At 41.6% G+C, this 24,512-nt stretch overlaps 1 protein-coding gene across 1 annotated transcript in view; it reads right to left on the bottom strand.

Annotated features, from left to right (window-relative positions):
- Positions 1–24,512, bottom strand: part of arid1b (AT rich interactive domain 1B (SWI1-like)) — a 417,017-nt gene that overhangs the window by 304,396 nt on the left and 88,109 nt on the right. The window contains exon 2 of the mRNA XM_034159361.1: positions 22,815–23,018. Coding sequence (XP_034015252.1) covers positions 22,815–23,018 — 204 coding nt within the window. The remainder of the gene's footprint in view (positions 1–22,814; positions 23,019–24,512) is intronic.

The raw sequence follows: 24,512 nt of genomic DNA, 5'->3' as shown, positions 1-24,512 counted from the left end.
CACACACACACACACACACACACTCAATTGAGTGGAAAGTGTGTCCAAACTTCTGACTGGTATAATAGTTGAAAACCAGTTTGAAAACCAGCTGACTGATTCTTCACTAGTCTGCCCAGTCCCGTTAGACCCTGTGTCCTTATTAATTTTATTAAATTGTTCATTTTCTGGTGGAAAAGAGTTGAAAAGTGCTGACAAATGCTTCATCTCAGTGGTGTCAGCGTCTTCGGTGGGCAAAAAAAAATCCTATTTGTGGGTTTTGTTTCTATAACAACAACAAACAGCTAACACCTAGGTTATAATGTATGGTGATAAAAGTACACACCTTCAGCAAGAACCAAACATCTGTCCAATCTGCTATCACAGATAAGCTTTATGTGTCATCCTTGTCTTTCACCTTAAAGTGCTCAAACAAAGTGGCTGGATCCGAAAAAAGATGCTGAATGTGAGATTTTAGTCTAAAGGCAGCTACATGCAGCTGTGTGTGCCCCGTTCTCATTTATACTAATTGCAAAAAGATGCTGTCACCCAGGGAAAAAAAACACTTTATAAGGACACAGGGCCTAAGCCTCCTCACTAAATGTAAAAATCCTCTCGTGTGATTGTGCACACCAATCCATCACCCCTGGGTACACTGAAGTAATTCCATTTGTAAACACTATTCCAAATTAAATAGAGAATTCTTCCACATTCTGGCTCCGCCGCAGTTAACTTAAAGTGAGATCATCAAAGGAGATTTCAGCAAGGCAGCGCAGCGGGGAAACGGTGAGGGAGGAACGGCAGCATTGACAGAGCCGTCAATCAAAAAAATAAAAAAATAACAAAAATGAAAAAGTTACACTCGTATCAAAATAACTCTGACAGCTGAGGCGGCTGACATGTTTCTCTTTCTGAAGGTTATTTGCTGTAAGTGGCTGAAGCATTTAGATGATCCATTTGTAAGACTTCACAGCTGGCATGCTTCATCCTCTCTCCTCTTTCTATCTGATCAGCGCACCTTTAAATCTAAAAACCTCGGCTAAGAACATCTATAGTGACACAAAACGGATTAGACGAGTCTGTGAAGTCACATGCTGTTAAAAAAGTGGAGAGATTTCACATGGAGATCACATTGTATTCCAAGAGATTATTTCTACAACCTTCAGGCTGATGAAACACTTCAGATTTACTCAGCGACGTATAGACCTCGAGTTCAAAACAGGATTCCGCTTTTTATTGTTGGATTTTGTTAATTTGGTGCCGTAAATAAAAATGTTTTCATCTCTGTTCATGTTGGCAGAACACACGGACAAAAAGATCAACTTAAATAATAATTATAATAATAAAATGTAAAAGTATTTGTTTGAAAAGCACTTGCTAAAAGTGCTTCGTAGCACTTAAGATTAGCAATGCAATTTTTTTTAATCAAAACATTAAAAGTGACAGAGCTGGAAATTCAATTATCACATTATTAGTAGACATTACCACACAAATGAGCACATTTATTTAAACCAGTGACATGATAACGCGGAAGCTTGGAAAGCCGTTGTTTTTCCTGAGCAAACTTAGCTAGGTAGCTAAAGCACGACTTCAATAAGAAATTAATCACCACAGCACAGCACAGCGATGAGCAACCTGGGGTGACATCTTCTTTTATTCTGGCAAATAAATACATAAATAAGGCCCAGTGTGTGTATATAGTTTTTTTTTCCTTTTTCATTTGGTCTAAATGAGAATGCATACGCAGTTGCAAGTGGATGCCTAAACAGAGAAGAGACAGTGAGAGAAAAGACACCACACCCAGCATCGTTTTTCAGAGGGCTCCACTTTTTGTGTGTGTGGCAGCTCAGAGCACTTTAAGTTGAAAATCTCTGAACTTTTCAGAAAGGGACTGTGACATCACAGCAGCAGCTCTTTAGGCAACCAATCAGATAAATTCACATGATAGCATATTGAACAAACATCAGTGGTGGGCACAGTTCTGCTAATCTGCTAACCGCTAATTATCGGAGCTAACGTTTTCGTTAGCGGATTAGCTTTTCAGATAACTTTGAAAACCATCAGCGGACCAATTAGCTTCCGATAAATTTAGTTCCGATAAGCTTTAGACTGCTAACATATTTTTGCAGGCACAGTGAATAAAGCGTAACAGTTAAAAACATTTGTAAAGTCTGAAATCATAGATTTTAGTGCTGTGTGTTGCATGTTTTGTAGCAGACAGACAGCTATGAGTGGCAGTGCTTAATTCTCTGCCAGCAGAGGAGTGGTGGCTACCAGAGAGAAAGGAAGAGAGAGAGAGAAATTTTTTTTTCCACACCATACAGACTTGCAGGCAGTTTTGACTTATGGTTAAAATTTTAAACAAACTAATTCTGGACAACTTATTGAAATTAACATCACCCCTGTCATTTTACAAAGTGTAAATATCAGCTATATGTTTTAGTTTTAAAGTAGTGCACTAATTTTAAAGGTTTTAGCGTTTAAAGACACATGCCGCAGTGCATTGTGGGAAAATTAGTTTCTTGACATCAGTAGTTGGTCGGTATATAACACACAAGTAATTGTAATGTGTGCTGGGTCTTACAAAAAAAAATCTGCATTTGTAAATATGTCATTTTTTTTCATTTGTAAAAAAAAAGGCAGTTTGAAAACTGAAAATTCTGTTTTAAGTGATTCAGCACTTTTAGTGAATGTGTGTCAATTCCTGGTTATCAAAGCTAACTTTTTGGTTAGCTGTGCCCACCACAGACAAACACCACTGTATGTTCTTGCTGAGGGTGAGTACTTTTTAATTGCAGTACTTCATAAGCTAGTCATTGGATGTTTCTTGTTGTCATTGAAATTAAATTTCAATAATAATAATAATAAGAAGAAGAACATAAACTATCCTATTTTTTATGTTTACTTTTTGCAGCTATATGTTTATTTCAAAGTTAGCTACCTTTCATTTTATGCATTTTCCCAAAATATGTGGAGGACTCAAATAAGCCTGCACTGGTTTGATCAATTTATTTCAAAGTATGCCTACAGAGTATTATTTTTCCCCCTCTTTATTAGAACATAGGATTTTTTTTTTCTTTGCTCTAACGAGTTAGAAAAAGGCAATGAAATGCAGCTCCACATGAATTTTATTTGGTGGAGGGTGTCTGTGTGTGTGTGGGGGGGGGGGGGGCATAACTTGCTTTTACAGTAGAGGTTGCAGACCCCTGCTCAATTAAATATCTTTATGATTGGAAGCTTTGAAATGGTCCTGCCAACAAAACATTTTTTAAACCATCACATAACAATAGTGTGGTGGAGGAAGGAGCTACGATTGAGATGAACACCTGAGAGAGCTGGCTGACGCTTTGATTAGATAAACCACTGATGATCCAATAATTCAAGACTCTGCCCTCCACACAGGTCAACGATATCTGGGTTTAGATCCCCAGATCTTTAAAATGATGTCATACTATGAACAGATCAACATTTTGGGTTCTGTCTGGTGATACGAGGGCTGTCAATGAAGTAATGGTCCTTTTTATTTTTTTCAAAAACTATATGGATTTCATTCATATGTTTTTACGTCAGACATGCTTGAACCCTCGTGCGCATGCGTGAGTTTTTCCAAGCCTGTCAGTGACGTCATTCGCCTGTGAGCACTCCTTGTGGGAGGAGTCGTCCAGCCCCTCGTCGGAATTCCTTTGTCTGAGAAGTTGCTGAGAGACTGGCGCGTTGTTTGATCAAAATTTTTTCTAAACCTGTGAGACACATCGAAGTGGACACGGTTCGAAAAATTAAGCTGGTTTTCAGTGAAAATTTTAACAGCTGATGAGAGATTTTGAGGTGATTCTGTCGCTTTAAGGACTTCCCACGGTGCGAGACGTCGCTCAGCGCTCTCAGCCGCCGTCGTCAGCCTGTTCAAGCTGAAAACCTCCACATTTCAGGCTCTATTGATCCAGGACGTCGTGAGAGAACAGAGAAGTTTCAGAAGAAGTCGGTTTCAGCATTTTATCCGGATATTCCACTGTTAAAGGAGATTTTTTTAATGAAAGACGTGCGGACGGGTCCGCGCGTCGGGACGCAGCCAACGCGGTGCGGCGGCACAGGAAAAACACCTCCGTGTTGATAACCATTTGTAAAATCCAGGCGGCTTTTGATGGCTTTCAGTGGAGTGAGTATATGAGAAATTGTTTAACAGGCAGGACATGTTCCAACTTGTCCTTAAGGCTTTCAACAGAGGTGTTTTTCCTGTGGCGGAGCGTCGCGGCGGCTGCGTCCCGACGCGCGGACCCGTCCGCACGGACCCGTCCGCACGTCTTTCATTAAAAAAATCTCCTTTAACAGTGGAATATCCGGATAAAATGCTGAAACCGACTTCTTCTGAAACTCCTCTGTTCTCTCACGACGTCCTGGATCAATAGAGCCTGAAATGTGAAGGTTTTCAGCTTGAACAGGCTGACGACGGCGGCTGAGAGCACTGAGCGACGTCTCGCACTGTGGGAAGTCCTTAAAGCGACAGAATCACCTCAAAATCTCTCATCAGCCGTTAAAATTTTCACTGAAAACCAGCTTAATTTTTCGAACCGTGTCCACTTCGATGTGTCTCACAGGTTTAAAAAAAATTTTGATCAAACAACGCGCCAGTCTCTCAGCAACTTCTCAGACAAAGGAATTCCGACGAGGGGCTGGACGACTCCTCCCACAAGGAGTGCTCACAGGCGAATGACGTCACCGACAGGCGTGGAAAAACTCACGCATGCGCACGAGGGTTCAAGCATGTCTGATGTAAAAACATATGAATGAAATCCATATAGTTTTTGAAAAAAATAAAAAGGACCGTTACTTTATTGACAGCCCTCGTATGTAGATAATCCATCTGTCAGGGTTTTACTTCTAATGGTTCCTTTATAACATGTTATGTTTGTGAATATTACTGTCTATGTTTCAGAGGTCTATGTTTTGATTTGTATTGTTTTACGCTTGTTTCCTCGTCTACATTCAGTCGTCATGTCAACCCTGCTGTATGGATCTGAGACGTGAACCGCCGCCATCTGAACACCCTTGAGTGATTCCACCAACGCTGCCCAAAGATTATCCTCTGCATCAGGTGGGAAGACTACCGTACCAACATCAGTGTCCTGGCTGAAGCCAAACTCCAGAGCACAGAGTGTGTCAACATGAAGAACCTGCTTTGGTGGGCGGGTCACGTCGTTAGGATGGATGACAGCCAACTTCCCAAGCTTCTACTTCCAGCTGAACGAAGGAAAATGGCCCGGAAGTGGGCAAAAGAAACACTACAAGGATCTCATGAAGTACAATATCAAGACCTGTGCCATCGACTGGAAGACCTGGGAAGAACAAGTGACGGACCAAGCCAAGCAATGGTCCACAGGGCAATGAAGTCTTAAAAAAAAACAAAAAAAAAACAGATGAAACAACTGGAGAAGAGGAGAAAGAGCTGAAGGACAGATAGCAAGATCCTCGACCAACAGAAGCTTCCCGCAGCAACCACGTGCAGCATCAAGACTGGGCCTGTTCACCATCCGTCCGCGAATTACCCAAGAGACCATCTTCCTTGCCACCGAGGGATTGCCACGATGATATATTACTGTATATATTTGTTGCTGTTTGGAACAGAATGATTGCATGCTACTCATCGTGGCCTAAACACTCTTGAAAAAGAGATTTTTTTATGTCAATGAGGTCTTTTCTGGTTAACAATGAATAGCACAGACCTCTATTTATATACACCTACTGGCTCCTTTGTAAATACATGTATATATTCTTATTTGTCTTTTTATATTTACTTTTACACCTTTGCACTACAGGAGTTGTCTTTTAATTTCGTTGTACCTTGTGTATAATGACAATAAAACGTATTCTATTCTATTCTATAAAGAAAGAAAAAAAATCTCCTGCAAAGACATCAGCATCACCAAAACACCTGTGTTTGCATCTCAATCTCAAAGTCTGAGGATCCAAAGACATGAACTTCTGATGGCTGAGTCTCAGAACTTATTAAAAGCTGGGATCTCAGACTTGATCCAGGACAACTGCAACCTCAGACACTCTGAAGCAACTGCTGCAAGCAAAAGTCTACTTCTGCACTTTGGCTCAAGTGAGATGAAGGGTTCTTCTTCGGTGAAAAGATCAGGTTTGTGCACAAGAAAGCTCCTGGTGCTGCTGCATTCTATGAAGGTTAGTATCTCACTAAAACGGGCATCAACACCAACAGCCTAATGATTAAACATCCGGAAATGAGAATCAATGCACTGCCATCATCGACCTCGTATCTCTCCCCTGAAGGTGACACACCTCCTCCCTCCTGCCCGTGTCTCCCCCTCTTATATATCGGGAAGCCCTTGACACCTCAGGAATGAGCTGCCCTTGGATGAAAGCGAGCGTGCAGGATGGATGAGTGAAGTATTCTGCCATAAGCAGAACCTTCACAAGGGAATGTAAAACAACATCAGGAATATAAAAGCACTGCATCGCCATCGCAGCCGCGGCTGAATCTCCTATAAAGCTTACAGATCCATCTCGTGATCCCAATCTCTTTACACGCAGCTTTGTGTTTTTGTTTCTGAGCCTTCAAAGAGCGACTTACTGACTCTGTGATGACATTAGCGCGGCGGTGACAGGCAAACGTCAGCTGAAAGTAAGCAAACAGTGCAGCCATCGCCTGATTAGACGCACTGCTGTGATTTTCTATATTTTCGTCTCGGATCGTTTTCTGAAAAGTGCTCTCTGAACCCTCCTGTCTCTCTTTATTTCTGCCTCTCTCTAATTCTCTGTTTCTCTGCACATCAAGTGATGGAGCAAAGAAAAAAAAAAAAAGCACAAAGAGGCGGCTGCTTGCCGGCATTTTATTGCTGGCTGGCAGCGACCGGCGGTGGCTGTGTTGTTCCCGACAGCACAGTAATGGAGACATTTGGAGAGGCAGTGCAGGGCAGGTTAATGCTCTCTCTAATGTGTGTGTGAACAGCCATTTATTTATTTTTTTTTTTGCAGCAGACTCTGGGCCCTGTGCCACCGAATCCAAATATTTTTCCCCTACTAAACTCCTGACCCCAATCTGAGGCCAAGAAAGACTGAGGAGAGAGGGAAATTGAGACGAGAGAGAGAGAGGAAAACAATTATGATTCATCAGGGATCTTAACCATGCTGAAATAAATGTCCACCACAGTCTGGACCAAACAGACGAAGACGTGGTTTCCGTCCAGATCAAATGGAACCACAGTCCGATTTGTTTACATCATAGTAAATGGACTGTGTTACTTACAGATACAGATGCTCAAATTGCTTTACAATGATGCCTCTCTCTCACACACACACACACACACACACACACACACACACACACACACACACACACAATGATGTCAGTGCCAGATGCTCAGGTGCACTCCACAAGCAACATGCGGCTTAAGGTCCTTGTCCCAGGGACTTCCGTGATTTGTCTGATGGGAATTCAAAGTGGGGATCCCCTTGACCATCACTTCCACAGTATAATTTATTTTTTAACCTTTTGAGTCCTCAGGTTATTTTCTTGATTTTACCATACATTAAAAAAAAAACTCAGTGTAAAGTACTTTAAGTATAATGCCCATGTGTTACATATCAAAATGTTCAGTACAATCTCAGCTTTTTGAATGCCAGACATATATTTGTCTATAACACTATGTAAAGATATGATCTATTAACAGATAGATGATCAAACATTGACCATGATGCAGGACAGCATCATTAAGTCTCTGAGGGTTAAATATGATTTAGTCTTTTAGACAAATTATGTATGTGTTTTCTGGAGTACAAATTGCACCGGAGCATAGTAGCACCCTTTTTTTTTTGGCCTCCGGAATGCACTTTTTAACAGAGCATTTCTCAGAGTGAGTTCAACAATGGACAGGACCTCAGGGTAGCACATCTGCACACCACAGCCTGTGCTGTTACTTAACAAAAGGACTTTTGAACCAAACCTTATCCATAACCTTTACTCAAAACTTACCCATAACCCTGACCCAAACCTTAACCACAAATCTGAACCAAACTTTAACCATAAACGTGACATGAAGCTTTACCATCACCTCAACAAATGTGAACCAACCCCTTGTTTAAAAAGAACTTTATCACTTAACCTAAACTTAGCCATCACCCTGACTCAAACCATAACAATCATCTGACAGAGTCTTAACTATAATCCAGACCAAATCTTTAACCGTTCCTCTGACCTGAACTTTCACAGTCACCATGGGATGAACAGCTCCATCAAACTCTAAAGAAGACAATGTTCAGGCTCTCGTGGAGGACTTTCAAATCGATCTGTGAACACTTTGAGTGAAAGCATAAGAAGACATGTCCGATTTTTCAGGGTGGGGCCACAGAACAGACACATGCAGCCACAACCAATTAGCTCACACTCGTCCTGAAACATCTTCCACATCATTTCTCTGATCACAGCCACTTTCAACTGATCATTTTACCTTTTTTTCTCCACCGCTGTTGTTATGACAAGCTGAAACATGTGCAGGCTCCACGTCAGTTATATCTGAACAGGAGGAGGAGGAGCAGGGCCTCAAGTAAAAACATGTTTGTTCAACAGCATTTCTCATCAGCACGAGGCTGGACTTGTGCTTCACCTCCCCTGCTGTGCTGAAATGTTATTCTTTGAATAATATGCCCCGAAGCTAAATGATGGCGACAATGAGAACTGTCGCGTTCCACCAGGTGACTGTGCTCACCGCACCGGAAGAATCAGACAAGTGCGATGTGAGAATGAGAGAAGTCACAAAAATTTCTGGGCTTTCAGCTGAGAAGGAAGCTTGTGTGCCAACTACTCTGTTACCCTCCACGACCTCTGAGCCTGTTGTTACCCTGCTGCCTGCGACATCTGACCCTGTAACAGCCTGTGACCACTGACCCTAACAAGTTCTGAAGCTGGTTCCATTCACCATCACTGGAAGCCAGAACCATGTAGTGAAGTAATCTACATTTTTTACTCATTTGTCTTCTAATCTTTACACAGACAGAAAAAAACAATAGAATTAGAACCAACTTTCAGTTTCTACCCAATTTACGTTTGGCTGAAATACTCCAAATGGTTCCAAATTAGGTTAATTAGACAGTGCAGTGGGGATTGCCTGCACTACATATGTTACATCACTGGCTGCTCTATGGACAAATCATGAGCTGGATCAGATGTGTTCAGCCAATTGCACGTTCAGACTAGTGAGGCAGACAGAAATGATATGTATACGCATCGCCAGTCTCTCTTTTTGGCAGCTCACATTCACCACAGTAGATGCCGTATGAGGCACAGATGGCTTTGAAATAGTGACCTTCTGTTTGAGAAGCAGACTTATCAACTGCTTGTGCCAATACCCTGCCCCAAAATTAATTAATAACTAAATTAATTTCTACTGCGCTTGAATCAGTAGAGCTATGTGATCGGTTGAAAAATGTTGCATTTGACATTTATATGCAGTGACTGCTCATGTTGTATATCCGAAACGGTATGTAAGTAAGTAAGTAAACTTTATTTATATAGCGCTTTTCACAGACAAAGGTCACAAAGTGCTTTACAAGATAAAATATCACAATACAAAAATAAAAACAGCATGGTGCCAGCCATCTAAAAGCTCTGGAAAGCCTGTTTAAAAAAATGTCTTGAGTTGCTTTTTGAAAGTCTCTACGCAATCCAGGGAGCGCAAGGACAAGGGCAGTTCATTCCAGAGACGAGGCACTGCGGCTTTAAAAGATTAAGATTTATGTGTCAAATCAAACCTGTGTTCTGTCTGTGTAGCGTGGTAAGCAAATAACAGCATGCATCATGGTGTCCCAGAGGAGATATGAAGTTATCAAATAGACGGAGGACAGGGTCACGAGACATACTGTTCAACACTTTGCTTAATTTATTACCACCCTTGAAAAATGTCAGCTACCTATTTTATACACACTACCCAATCCAGACCCCATGGATCCCCACGGGCAACAAGCTAGTATACAATATATAAGTCTTATTATATGTCAATCAGGTGAAAAACAATTTTTTATTCTCCTGCTTATGTAACCAGCAAACACCAACTGGCTGCAGCAAACACGACGGTTAAAACCGCTGTCATTAAATCTACCCTCCCCACACCTTTTTTGTTTTTAGTTGTATTCAAATGTCAACGGTGCATCATAACTTGTGTGTTTTCTACAAATGAAGCCCAGTTACTGAGATGCTGCAACTGTTCTGACCCGCGTGTGTGTGTGTGTGTGTGTGTGTGTGGGGGGGGGGGGGGGGTTTGAAAAATCCATCTCTAATCTGGATGAAAACTGAGATGAATTCTCGGTGAGCCAATTAGTGCAGCGACTAATCCCCTTGTAACTTGGCACAGACATAAAGCCTCCCCTTTTTTCCGTCTCCCTTCCTCGCTCGCCCCGTTTCGCTCCACTTTCATCTCTCTTCCTCTTTTATCTCATCAATAACACACATGTAGAGACGGCGAGCGCCTCAGTCTTTCACAAAAACACACCGTATATGACGTTTTACAGCATTCGCTCGCATTCAACGCTAAGTGACACTGAATACATCACTTCAGGTCACCTGGCAGAGTTCACAGTGTGTGCAGATGATGCAACAAATGATACAGCTGCCGCCGTGGTTTAATATATACCACAAATTCACCTTTAAATAATGTGCACATATGTGCAATTGTCCAAAATCTATGAACGTGCTTAATTTGTGCGTTTGATTTCTGCACGCTGTAACTGAGTGCAACACTTCAAACGCTGGCTGAGGGGAGGAGGTCTTTTCTCTCCTTTCCAAGTAGCATCATCTCCACGTGGCGTATGATTGGCTGAGAGACACTTCACAACAGCGGGGTAATAAAAGTTACAAATGAGAGCAGGCTATTAAAGCCATTGACGTGCGTAGGCTAGCTCGCTAATTAATTGATCTTGAAACTTTATCTATTCTACAGCCAGAGAGGAAGCTTTAATTTATCAGCCTTTCTGTATCTTCATCATCCTCCTTTATTTCACTTCTTTTTCCTCCTCCTCCTTCATTTACCCCCCCCCCATCATCACCCCCTTTTTCACTTTCTCCTAACAGCGTTTCTTGCAGCCGTAGTCACTTGGTGTTATTTAGAATGAAGATCTGGATTTCTGTGATGTGTGTGAATGCACCTGCAGTCTCAAAAACCTTTTTTTTTTTAAAGGGAGGGGTCCAGAAGGCTACAGGGCTCCCCAACCTCTCCGATCTGTCTCCATCGTTCCTGGCACGGGGTCTGATTTATCGGGCTTCCCAACCATCCGTCAGAGCAGCGTCGCTGGCTGCATTAACCTCAGAGACAGCCCCAGCACCAGGGGCCCCTAAGTGCTTCAAAGTGGCCCCCGCCCTCCCCACCGGAGAGGATCCTCCCACCTCAGGCTCAATCAGGGCTGTAAATTACCAATCTAACTCCCTAAAGTGGATCGGCCACAAGATGATGGAGACAGACCAGGATTTCACTATTGGTTTTTTAATTTTAGTGAAAACTCTAAAGCCCAATCAGTGCAGTATTTCCAGTAATACTGTATGTGCACATTCACACATCACAGAGTGACAGTGATGTCATCATCACTTTTTTATTGTTACAATGACTATCATATTTTCCAGAATATAAGTCATGTTTTTTAAACTAGTTTGGGAGGTCCTGCAACTTAAATTCAAAAGTGGTTCATACATGAAAAAATACTGCATTATCATCTGGAGCCACAAGATGGCAGAGTCTATAATTTTGCAAGCTGCTCCTGTATACTGAATGAGGTACTGTGATTCGCACTCTAGAGCAGAAGAAGGAAGTTTGATTGGCAAAAACATTCTTTGTCTTCAAGGAGTAAAATGAAGAAATAATGCTCTCTCTTTGTCTAATGCTATAGAAATATAGCCCTTCTTCCACCTGAAAGTCCATGATCTGGAATAAAAAAGAGTCAATATACTCACTGGGCCAATATCAACTCTGTTTTTCATCATGCTTGAATTAATCGATCAGCAACGGAATGTTACAGTGATGATGACCACTTCCTGATATTGTTTCAGCGTGATCCAAGCCATGCACACACACACACACACAGAGGTGACTTGGCTATTATAATATAGATGGATGAAATAAATTTTTCTTGTGGAAACAGGATGCACCTGAGCTCAATTTTGAGCTTCATGGCAAAGGCTGTGAATATTTATGTACATGTGATTTCTTTTTTTTTTTAATAAGTTCACAAAAATCTCAAAAATCTTTTTCACATTGTCATTATGGGGTATTGTGCGCATAAGTTTGAGGGAAAAAATTAATTTAATCCATTTTGGAAGAAGGTTGTAATGTAACAAAATGTGGAAAAGGTGAAGTGCTGTGAAATCTTTCCGGATGCACTGTAACTGTCAATGGTGAGAAATGTTATTTTACATTCATTAACACTGATATAAAATTTTATTCATAGATTATTCATAGATTACACAGCTCATTCACATGAATAAAAGTGCATTTTCAATAAAGGTTTGAAGAATTGTCAAAAAATGCATTTCATTTTATGACATTTAGAGCCAAAATGAACAGTGTTCTGAACGTTGAGATTGTTGTGAAGATTTTGATATGTAACACGTGGGCATTATAGTGAAACAGAGTACCTTGAAATGGGAATTACTGAAATACCCCTGGACCCCAGAGGGTTAAAAAGAAATCTAAAATCTTCTTCCTGTTAAGTTACATTAAGTTAAGTGAGAATTCCAGTTAATCTCACAATGATTTTAAGGATAAATCCCAAATGATTATCTGTATTTTGATTGGAACCATTACTTATCTTGTAGAGCCGTGCATTTGCCGTGAGGTGAGATGTTCTCCACAGAGTCCCGCTGTAGTTTCCTGAAGCGTCAAAGCAGAGCGAGATTTAATGTGTGTGCAGCGAGCGTGTGTGAAGTGGAGCTGAGCTCCCAGTGCAGGTCAGCATATTTCCACTCCACTCTAAATGCTCGGTGTGACGAACAAACAACCAGCACTCTCCCTCCCTCCACATCAAACACTAATGTTTCCTTCAAATTCCTTCTCCTCTCCGTTTGCCAATTTTGACATCACAGGAAATTACGCTCGGAACTGGCAGCGGTGCTTTTTTTTGTTCTGTTTTGTTTTCCACCTTCAGATTCTTTCCACATCCCAAACAGATGCTTCTGTCGCTCCCTGTTTCAGACACTCGCCTGCTTCTTCTGCTTTGTTCTGCTGAACTGTTTCATTCACACACAACCTACACTTCAAAATAAGCAATTAATCAATAGAAATTATTTATCAATGAAAAATATTCAATTTTGCATGGTTTCAACTTTTACTTGTTGCTTATTTTAAGGGCAAGAAACTGCAAATTTGGCAGAGTAAAATCAACTCTGTAGTGAATACCTTTGGCCATAGTCCAAAGAGTGTTAAATCAATACTTTCCTCATGTAAAATCAAGTTGATCAAGTTACAGAGCATCCAGAAAGTATTCACAGTGCTTCACTTTTTCCACATTTTATGTTACAGCCTTATTCCAAAATGGATGAAATTCATTTTTTCCTCACAAATTCTAAACACGATGTGAAAAAAAGTTTGTTTTTGAGATTTTTGAAAATTTATGAAAAATAAAAACGACAAGAAATCACACGTACTTAAGTTTTCACAGCCTTTGCCATGAAGCTCAAAACTGAGCTCATGTGCCTCCTGTTTCCACTGATTATCCTTGAAATGTTTCTACAGCTTAACTGGAGTCCACCTGGGGTAAATTCAGTTGATTGTACATGATTTAGAAGAAGTAGCTCTAGATAACAAAACATTCATTGTTTTATTATTTATTTATTATTTATTATATCGTTTAAGATTGTGATTTAATGCTCATCTCCTGAAAGGCCATACTCTGGAATAAAAAGTGGGAATATAACTTTTATACTGTTCAGCATAGTGGAACGTGCCAGGTAACAAAAACAGCAACAGCAGTTCAACTAAGCTAAGTCTGTTATCTTTAACCTATTTTATAAGAGTTTTCAAATGTTTAACCTCACATATGATCATTTGTTCAATGGCCAAAAGAAGCAGCTTTCTCACATTTTGTGCCCGTTACAATTACATTAATTAGCTTGTTGGCTTCTGTTTGCTAAAATGGTGTTTGCATTAAAAATTTTAAAAATGTTCAGATAAAATTCATTTTGTGGTGTGGTAGTACCACAGTTCAATTTATACTCCGGTGCAACTTATAGTCTGGAAAGTATGGATGTCAAAACACGAGTAATATGCAGTTATTTTTACTGTCGCTCTGTGTGCAGACACAGAACGATGCACATTTGGCTTGCTGAGTCGCTGGTGAGCAGTGAGATCAGTTCCTGCATTCACCTCCTGTGGTTGGATAAAGGAAAACATGCGGTGAGCAGTATTCATAATTACTAGTGAACTGCATGGCTAAGAATATGTTAGAACGATGTAACTGCGCACGCACAGTCGGCCTGCTGCAGACGTCTGCGCGATCACGTACGTGCAGAAACGACGGGTCGTCTGAGAGACAGCAGCCCTGAGGCCACCAAGAGGTAAACAAGGTCCACCAGAAAGGATGATTCAGCGTGGGCTGAAGGGTCGACCACGGCCTCTGGCACACGCATGCACACACAGACACACACACACACTTGGATGTCCATCACTCCATATGAGTGAACAGATGAACTCCAGCACTGTTAGAGCATCTTTTGTCTCCATGATAGGAGGATTTTTTTTTAATTAAACTGAACTACGATTGCAAAAAAAATTTTTAATTATATGACAGGAATGCAGTGCTCAACCACTTCACCAAGGCTGTTGCTCCCTTTAAATGACCTGCCCACGCACTGTGATGGTTTGCATGCAGATTTGTTTCCTGGCCAGAAAACCTCTCAGTTGCACCTGCTACCTGAATAGCAATGTGAAAGGTTAATCACATCATGGTAAATATTCTCTGATGCTTTTACTTTGAAGTTTCTTCTGTGTTCTTTTTTGTGTAGCTTAACGCAAGTTAACGAGTCTCCATACCTCTGTTTAATTGTTACTCATCAAAGAGACAAGCTGTCAATTTTCAATCAAAGCAGGTTTTACAGCGACAACAGGCAAGTGGTCGCTACGCCGCCAGCTACGCAGGGCCTTAACAAAAAGTATTTTTTGTTTATTCAGATACTGAGCAATGCGACACGCAGACTGCTGGGTGACATCAGCACGACATCAGCATCAGACCCACGATGGTTGCTTGCTCAAACAAAATAATCCAACATGGTCCGAGACAGCTGTATTTTTGCAAAAATGTAACATGGCATTTTTTTGTTTCTATGATATTTTGGAAAAGTGAGTGAGAAATAAACACTCTGACTTCTAAAAATGTTGTTTGTGTAACCAGATAATGCTTCTGAGGTGATTTACAAGACATCTTACGGAGTTATTAGCATGCTAACTAGCAATACAAGACTGTAACTATCACACATGTTCTACTGAAACAAATCAACTGAACTTTCATTCCATCAAGTCGTCGAGTGTGGACCAAAAGCTCATCATGACAATTTTGTTTTTCCTTAACATTTATACTCTTTCATTAAACATTGTGCACAATAACAGCAAGTAACCATGAGCTGGCCATGCCCAGGAACGCATATCAGGTGACAGACAGCAACTGCTTGTAGCTAATCTGACCTTTGGGTTCGAGCATTTCCTCGTTGCCAGATTGTATAGGTTCATCTTGCTCTCTCGCGTTATTGTTCCAGAGCCTTTTCCCAGTGTTCTTACTCTCCTGTTACAGACTTTTGTTGCCGTTCTGTGTTCCTGTTTTTTTCTTGCCATTTTTGGATAGCTTGTCCTATTATTGACATTTTTGCCTGTTGTTGGGTAACTGCCTGCTGCCTCCCTTTGAAACACTGCTACGTGTTGGACTGATTACCTGTGTGCTTAAACTCCGCCTGTTTGGTGCAGATCCACATCAAGCGGTGGATCAAAGAAATACTTTCATCATTTTGCATTGACATAATCACAAGAGAAAATGATGTTTGCAGAAACATTTAATTCTTCTGTTGAGCAAAAATCGTGTTTTTTTTTTTTTTTTTTTGGTTTTCAAATTTGATGATTGTGAAATTTTAACACATCTCCTGTTAGCACTTATACTGTGTAGAACTTTTATTCTTTTACGGAATGTTTATATGTATATACAAAAAAATAATAATCTGACAGTCTGATGTAAATGCGTGATCTCATATTCTTCCACTTTAAGAGGAATTAATCTGAACCAAAGCCTGTTTATTGTCGTTCTGCACGACACCCGAGCAATCCGTCCACGGGAAATCACACAGACAGACGCACATTGTCATCGACGTCATGTTGCCTTGGCAACATCCCAGCATGCTCGGCTGTGGCAAGCTGAGGTCTCAGCCCTGAAACGCAATGCATCATGGGGGGATTGTGTGTTTCGTGTCTTACATCACCCAAAAAAAAATCCCCTCGCTGATGCAGCCACAGTTGAGAGGGTGAGACTGTTCTTTGCAGCTGATCCTGGGTCAGCTTTGCAAAATCTCATGTTAAGAAAGAGGAAAGAACCTCAACCATCTTTATTATTAGTCACTTTAAAACCCGATGTTGTTTTTTTCTTTTCTTTTCAGTGCACATGTGGAGCGTTCCTCTCTTCTCCCAGATCAGGCCCCTGACCGCTTTTCTGTAGGTGAGGCTCATTACGCTCGTCTGAGAGGGAGCGGAATTAAACCTCCTCCTCCGAACTCATTACCGTCAGCTTGATTTCACCGTCTGCAGATCGGCAGCACGGTGGTGCCGCTTTTAAAGCCAGAGCCAGATAATTAGAAACTTTAGAAGCACAGTTCCCATGGCTATAGCCACAGCGAACAAATAATTCTATTTGAACTAATTACGTTCCATAGCGCTCGGCTGTGATTGCTACGCCGGCGCTCTGCCTCCCCGATGTAATATGCCAAAGGATTTCATCACAACCCGGTACCAGGAATGGATCTGAGTGCATGTGAGTGACTGTATGTCATTATTCGGCTACGCACATATCAAACTGCCAGCATCCAGTATCACGCTGAGCGCACTTAATAAAGTTCAGTTTAGGAGCACATTGACATCAAATTGCATTGGTTTTGACCCTCAGTTCGGGTGATAAAGGCGAATTTTCTGTTTAGACTCCACAGTTCATTGAGATAAACATGAATAAAAGCACTGGCAGATTATATAAAGCAGAGGCTGTAAAACGTAGAGGACCAAGTCCCATGTCAACAACAACCCAGTCATAAAATTTACTAGAATTCTAGTTTGGTCTTCGGTAACAATGTATGCTCATATTCATCTAAAGAAAAAAGTACCTGTGCATCACTTGGTGCACAATTTAAGTAAGGTTTTCTGAAATCAACACAAAGTCAAAATTCCACAAAAATTCCACTTCCTGGGTAAAAGATTAAGTCTGGGAATGCCTGTTTGGGGTGAAATATGGTGGGACCCGTATGCCCTGTGGCTGCTACAGTAACCATGAAGCCCAACAGAAACCCTGAACTCAAAACAGATAACAGGGCTCTGGTGAAACAAGACATCCCCAAAGGCGGATCGGGCAGAGGAGGCGACGGCTTGTAACCTAGTGGCTGTGCAGGCTGCAGCAGGTCCTCAGACCCCAATTATCTGGGATTTCCCAACAGTTGGACCAGGCTAAGGATCTGTCAAGGACTGTGCGCTTGCTGCCGTGCAACAAGATTTCCACTTTAAACAAACCCACACACAGGCGTCTCTAGATTGATCCCAGACTTAGATTTTCTCTGAGTCCACCATTCCATTCGGGAATCAACTAAGGGACCATCTTCCTCATCAATGAGGGATTGCCGGTGTGACACAGGCCAGCAGGAGGCGCCATGCACGTGGTAGTCAAAAGGTCTCACTCCCCCGATAGCCAAAGTATACTCTGGCCACTCAAGCCAGGGTCTGGGTTTTAGCCGACTGGTCAGAGTGTCAGCTTCCCATGCCGGAGATCGTGAGTTGGTGTCCCAAGTGGAGCGAGTGGGAGGAGTCAAAATCACAACACAACGCAGAAGCAGACAGAGTAAAAACCACTACACCATGACCACGACAGCGATGAGGTTATTGATTCAGACCTGCTGAAAGTTTCAAATTGCCTTTCCTTTCTAATTCCTGTTATCTTTCGGTTACTCAATGGCAGAGTAGTTTGCAGGTGAGACTGCTGTGCCAGAAACCCGGGTTCGTATCCCGGCTACAGTGGAGATTTCCCAAGTGGTGTTTCAGGACATAATGAATGGTCATCATTCAGTACTACATCCAGCAGTATCAGCCTACACTGGAATACTAGGGTGTAAATGGCACCTATTGTGAACTCTTCTGAAAGTAAGCCCAAACTCAAGTCCATGTGAAGGCACCACATGATCCACATTAATCATTGGCACATTTAGGGCCCATTCACACGATGACGTGAAGCAGCTGAGACATAGCAGATTGTCAAAAATCTATGTGAAACACTGGAAAAGGATCAACACAGGTCAGAGGGGGCCTCATGGTATTAGCAGAGCTCGGTGTTTGGCGACAGTCTAATGACTTATTATAGGATGTAGGTCAACTGTAGTTCAGCATTTATCATATAGAAAAAAGTCTATTGGACGTCATGACCCACATTTCACCACAAGTGTCACATTTCTTCTGCCAGAAAGTTCAGTCCAGACACCACGAGCTCAGACAGGGGACAACTAGATGGACAGTTTTCTCCAGAGTAGCCATCAGTGAAGACTTTATCGAGATTTCAGCCAGAATCCTGTCAAAAACGTCCTGGTGACTCCCATAACTATCTGGTCAAGGCCTGGCATGTATATTTTTGACCCTGTATGTGTAACTTTCACTCCGTGTTGGTTTTAGAAAACTCAAAATAAATTAAAACTTGTGCACCAAATTCTTCTGTTTTCTCTATTAGGGATGTATTGTGTACAATTGTACCCGCAAAGAAGCCACTGAAAGACCAATATTCATGTCCATGATTCGTGTATGTAAACTTCTGACTCCAATTGTATATTTCTCATTAATTGTTCTCACATTTTAATCATTCTTTCCATCTATCTTCGCTGCAATTCTCTCTCTCTCTCTCTCTGCTTTTGTGGTGTGAGCAAGCTCGCTCGACTCGCTGAGAGGTGTCCAAGTCCAGACAAACAGACCAGGATCCAGGATCAGGATGACTAAATATAGCAGACAGCGTGACAGCAGGAGACTCGGCGCTCACCCTCGTCTCTCTCTTTTCCCAGAATAGCCGCCTCACTGTGGGGCTCGCTGCTGATGTTTCACGGCAAACTCTGCTGATGGTACGACAGGAACACGAGCAGATGAAGCTGAGTTTACACCAGACAGGTGAGAGAGGCATTTTATACATGCAACATCTGGAAGAACTCCTCCAGGACATCCAGGTATTCCATAATAAAGGCAGTTTTTCCAGCTTCAAGGAATCAACCCTAGAACTGATTAATATCCAGTAGGGATGTCCCGATCCGATCACATGATCGGAAATTGGGCCCGATCATGTGGTTTCAGACTTGATCGAAATCGGACGTTGCATCCCGATCAGGAATATAGATTTTATCCTCATTATTTTGATCAGCGCTATTTCAAGCTCATTATTGCAGATTAATGGGCCTTTCATGCGTCGGAATCATCAGAGGCATGAGACGCGTTGCTTTTTAGAGGCGTCAGAAGCGTCGGAGCGTGCATTGCCGTTTGTCGGCAGGCTGACGCAGTCTAAGTTCAACCCAATCTTTGTTTTTTTTTTTTTACTGAACAAAAGAAAAAACATGAGTTCAACTGGACATTCGCGCACATGCATGCGGCTGAAGCCGATTCCAGAGGAGAAAAGGGAACAAGAGTTGCGCAGTGAATTTGGGAAGAAGAGATGGAATTGTAACCCAGACAGAGGTGGGGGGGCAGTTACGCGCGCAAAGTTTCTTCCGTAGAACTGCTGTTTGTGTGTTCGTGCGCTCAGCCTGACGCCTCGATGGAACGACAAGAGGATGATGGACACTTTCCCACCGAAACTCTTGCTCAGTCATCCCTCCATGCGCACCAGGACCCGGTGCTGGCCAAGTACTCAGAACGACGATCTATCATCTGATTAACAAAAAGAAAAAAACAAATTGTCCTGTGATCGTTTGTCTGCAAAACGGAGCGAGTGATGGTGTGCACACGAGTGACGTGCACACTCATCACATTTAGGAGCGCGTCTTAAAGAGCTTCCATCTTCATTCACGTTCACTGCACTGCTCTGAACTTGTTGCACACTGATAAAGCATCGAGGGGCACAATGAGGACTGTCAGGACGCAAATGTAAGTTGTTTTTTTTTTTCTTTTTACTTTTCAAGTTGACTTTTGAACTTTCGACGCCCTGAGCTGTGACGTAGCTTCGCGCTGCCCAATAGGAACGACGCGTCTGGCCAAAACACAGAAGACTAGTGGCAGAAACCACTGATCTGTACAAATGGTAAATGGACTGCATTTATAAAGCGCTTTTCCATCTGCATCAGACGCTCAAAGCGCTTTACAATTATGCCTCACATTCACCCCAATGTCAGGGTGCTGCCATACAAGGCGCTCACTACACACCGGGAGCAATAGGGGATTAAAGACCTTGCCCAAGGGCCCTTAGTGATTTTCCAGTCAGGCGGGGATTTGAACCACAGATCAGTGCAGAAACCACGTGTCTGAAGAAAAATCCTTGGAAATGTTTTTTGTTGCTGTTGTTTGTTACCTCAAAATTTCTGATTACTTTTTTAAAAAGTTTAGAACACTTGTAATTAAAATAGCTAAATCAATAAATGCTTCTTTAGAAACCTTTCATCTATAAATTACAACCACCTGTTATTTCAGATTAGATAATTTGTTGTTTAGCATACGGAAACTTGGACATTTGTTTTTAGACAAATAAAATAACATGGAAATTTGTACATTTTTTAAGTCTGGTAGATTATTACTTGATTGTTCAAGCTACCTCAAGGAGAAGTGCACTGTTTAAGTCATAAATAATAAAATAAGGTGATTAAAATGAAATTATTATATATTTAGCATTTGTTCATTGTTCATTCAGTTTTTTAAAGTATCGGGACTCGGTATTGGCAGATACTCAAAATCAGATGACTCGGAATCGGATTGGGGCCAAAAAAAACCTGATCGGGACATCCCTAATATCCAGGTGGGCTGCAGGACGCGTTTGGCATCAATGACGTCGATGGTGCCAAAGCACGACGGTGCCACACACACTTTATGCCCCTCCCACACTCGCTGGCCCACCAGCTGGAACAAATTCTCACTAAGAACCGTTAAATGACGAACCGCTCTGTCTTTCTCGTCTTAAGCTCAGTTTTAACCTTTGCCATCAGCACAAATGTAAGAAAGTGATGGACAGATTTTGTAGCACAGGGGAGAAACAGACAACAATATTTTTGTGGTGACCAGGACCTTGTGGAAAATTTTTACCTTTTGTTACGCTATAATATCACAAAGATCTGACAGAAGAACAGTCTGTAGGTGTGGAGTTGGATGGCAGAAGCAATAAACGTTGGACCTAACAACCAGGTGGATTCTGCCTCTAAGGTTCTTCAACAATCACGTTTTCCCATATTTAATGTGTCAATTCCTTGTATACTGACATATAGGCTGTCCTGTTGTGAATTTCTCATTTTTGTTTTCTCCTGCAATGAGGGCATGGCCTTGGTGACCAGCAGACCTCAGCCTTGGAAATGAGAAAAAACAAGTTCATCTCAAACTGAATACAGCTTCAACTACACCTACTCCTAATTCCCATCATGCATGTGATGATGAGATTGTTCCCTACAACAAGTCCAGACATGTCCAGAAGATGGGAGACAGGTCTATAGGACAATTACCTTTGTAAAAGAAACATGCTTTTTAAAATAATCGGGTGCACCAAAGTTCACCAGAATTCAATCAGTTAATTCTGACTATTCCGTTTTTGTTTAGTGAGTTATAAGATGACAACATTCATTGTTGTTTAATTATTGTGTTCAACACTGTGGAGGGGATAGAGTGATTTATCTTATTTTATGCCTCGGCTTTTCCAGAGCCAAGAAATACCCATTTTGTCTTTCTGGCATTCATTTTTATTGAAATAAATTTAAAGAAATTATTATTATTATTATATCTTCATCAAACACAAAAAAGCCAGAAGATTTTATATTTTGTCATGTGTTATCATGTGATTAGATATTAAAATTTGTCATATACAGTTTATATATATGTATATCCCTACTCATAAATCACTGTGATGTTGTCATGTAGGTTAAATTTTTTTCTCTCATTTGATCTCACAGCCACATACATACAGACACACACACACAGACACACACGTTTCCCATCCAAATGAGATTTACTTAACACTCAATAAAGCAGACAAAAGCACTATTGTCTCCGACACAGGCCCATTGTGCAGCACAGACTGTGACGTGGGTCGACTCTGCTGCAGACAGCACTGTACTACACACACAAGCACGCAGAGAGAACACACACGTACATACACACAGAGCACACAGATAACGATTCCTCACACAAACACAGACCGTGCCACACGGCATCAAACCAGGGTGAGACGGCGAGGGACTCGACCGCCACGCCACATGCCATCATGTGACACATGCTGCCTGGAATTTCAGGCCTTAAGATGAACAAGACTTCAGGTTAAAATCACAAGAGAATGTTCACGGTGAGAAGCAAACATCCAAACGTAAAATTGCTCATAGTATCAGCGCCGACATCCGGAGCGAACCTGCAGAGGCGTCCAGCTCGTTGATGTTTGGTGTGTTAGCATACCTGCTGTTGAGGATACTGCAGCCCGCCCAGGCCCATCTGGCCCCTCCCCTGCATGCTCATTGGATATCGGTGGGGCGGGGGCGATGTGTATGGCTGGCTAGGGGGATAAGGCCCGCCCCCTGAATGTTGGGGGCCGGAGTAAGGATTGTTGGCCATGCCGTAGAGTTGGGAACGTTTCACAGCCATCAAGTCCATGGAGGCCACCTGTGCAGCGAGGAAACACAACGATTAACCCCAGATCACAATCAGCGTACTGGAACATTTTCAACATTGCAATTCATGAAATTAATTCTTAAGTCCAAACACCTAATTTGTTCTTTAATGGCACGCGTCATGAACGAGCTACAGTTAGAATGAATAAAGACGAAGATCCAGACTCAATCCTTTAATGAAAACCAAGAGCCAAGATGCCTGGGTTTTAAAAATGACAAATAAATAAATAAATGAATTAATAAATACTCTGGCTTTGTTCCCACGGCACACTCCTGCCAATAACTTCGCACAGTGCTCCTGCTCACACAAACGACTTTTACATTTCACATTCAGCAGGTAAGAGCCAAACATGAAGGAGCTGCTAGAACCTAAAACATATCTGCAAAGATCAAAGAATTTGTTGAGTAATTTGAGAAATCAAATGTACATGCGCGATACCACCATACTGCTACTGGAACCTTCAGTATCTGCCGATACCAGTCTGATATCTCATCTCAAAATAACTCACTTGTTAACGCACACATTTGTCTGGACACAGTTTGCACACCTAACATACATCACCAGAACCTGTGGAACTTGTATATATGCTGCTCCTCAAACATACAATACACTCTAAAAAATATTACACTGCTCAACATACAAAAATTAAGGTAACTATTTACATGGATATTTTTAAGTAATTCCAACTCAGCCATTGCTAAATCACTGCCACAAGCATTTTCTAGCCAGATTAACTCAACATTAGCAAAGCATTTAGTTAAGCGGTTTATCATTGTTCTATGCAAGGATAATTAAATTAAACCAAAGATTTCCTGATTAAGTGTGATCACGAAGAGTGATTAAGTGGACAACATATTTCATTTTAATTATTCCAACTTCTTTATTTTATCTCCATTCTGCTCAGAAATGTCCATGCAAACTGATATCTTAAAGTTTTTTGTTTTGTTATTCTTTTTGTTATTAGAACTTATTTCACGTACGTCAGAATAAATTCCGTTTATTTTAAAGCCACTGTGAACCTGTGATCAACTGTTTTTTTTATATAAATATTTTGAACAATTTTGTAAGTTATCAACTTACTAAAATGTGAACATGTAAAAACATTTTTCATGTTGAAAATACTCTCCAATTTAAATGATACGAGTGAAGCGCCGCAGCGTGAAGCTCACTCGTGGTACAGGGAGTCCCAAACAGAAAGTGCCAAATTTTGAGTCCACAGTGAAACAGGAAATGTCAACTGTCAAACACTTCCTGGCATGGATGGAGAGCAGGGTTGCACTGGACTCCCCTGAGATCTGATTGGACACAGATGATTGGCATGTCACGTCACCGCACATGTGGCTGAAAGAGCTGTATTTTGAAATCAGTGAGTCACATCGACCGCTAGGTTCCTCCTGTCCAGTAGTTGGTGCTGTGTACCACAAAAGGTTCTAATCCACCTTAGTAGAAGAAGAAAAGTGTTTGCCTCAGATTTGAACTGAACAT

This window comes from Thalassophryne amazonica, chromosome 19 (genome assembly GCF_902500255.1).
Source record: "Thalassophryne amazonica chromosome 19, fThaAma1.1, whole genome shotgun sequence".
NCBI classification, from domain to species: Eukaryota; Metazoa; Chordata; class Actinopteri; order Batrachoidiformes; family Batrachoididae; genus Thalassophryne; species Thalassophryne amazonica.
Note: the sequence above shows the minus strand (reverse complement) of the source record. Positions and strands in the feature narration are given on the sequence as shown.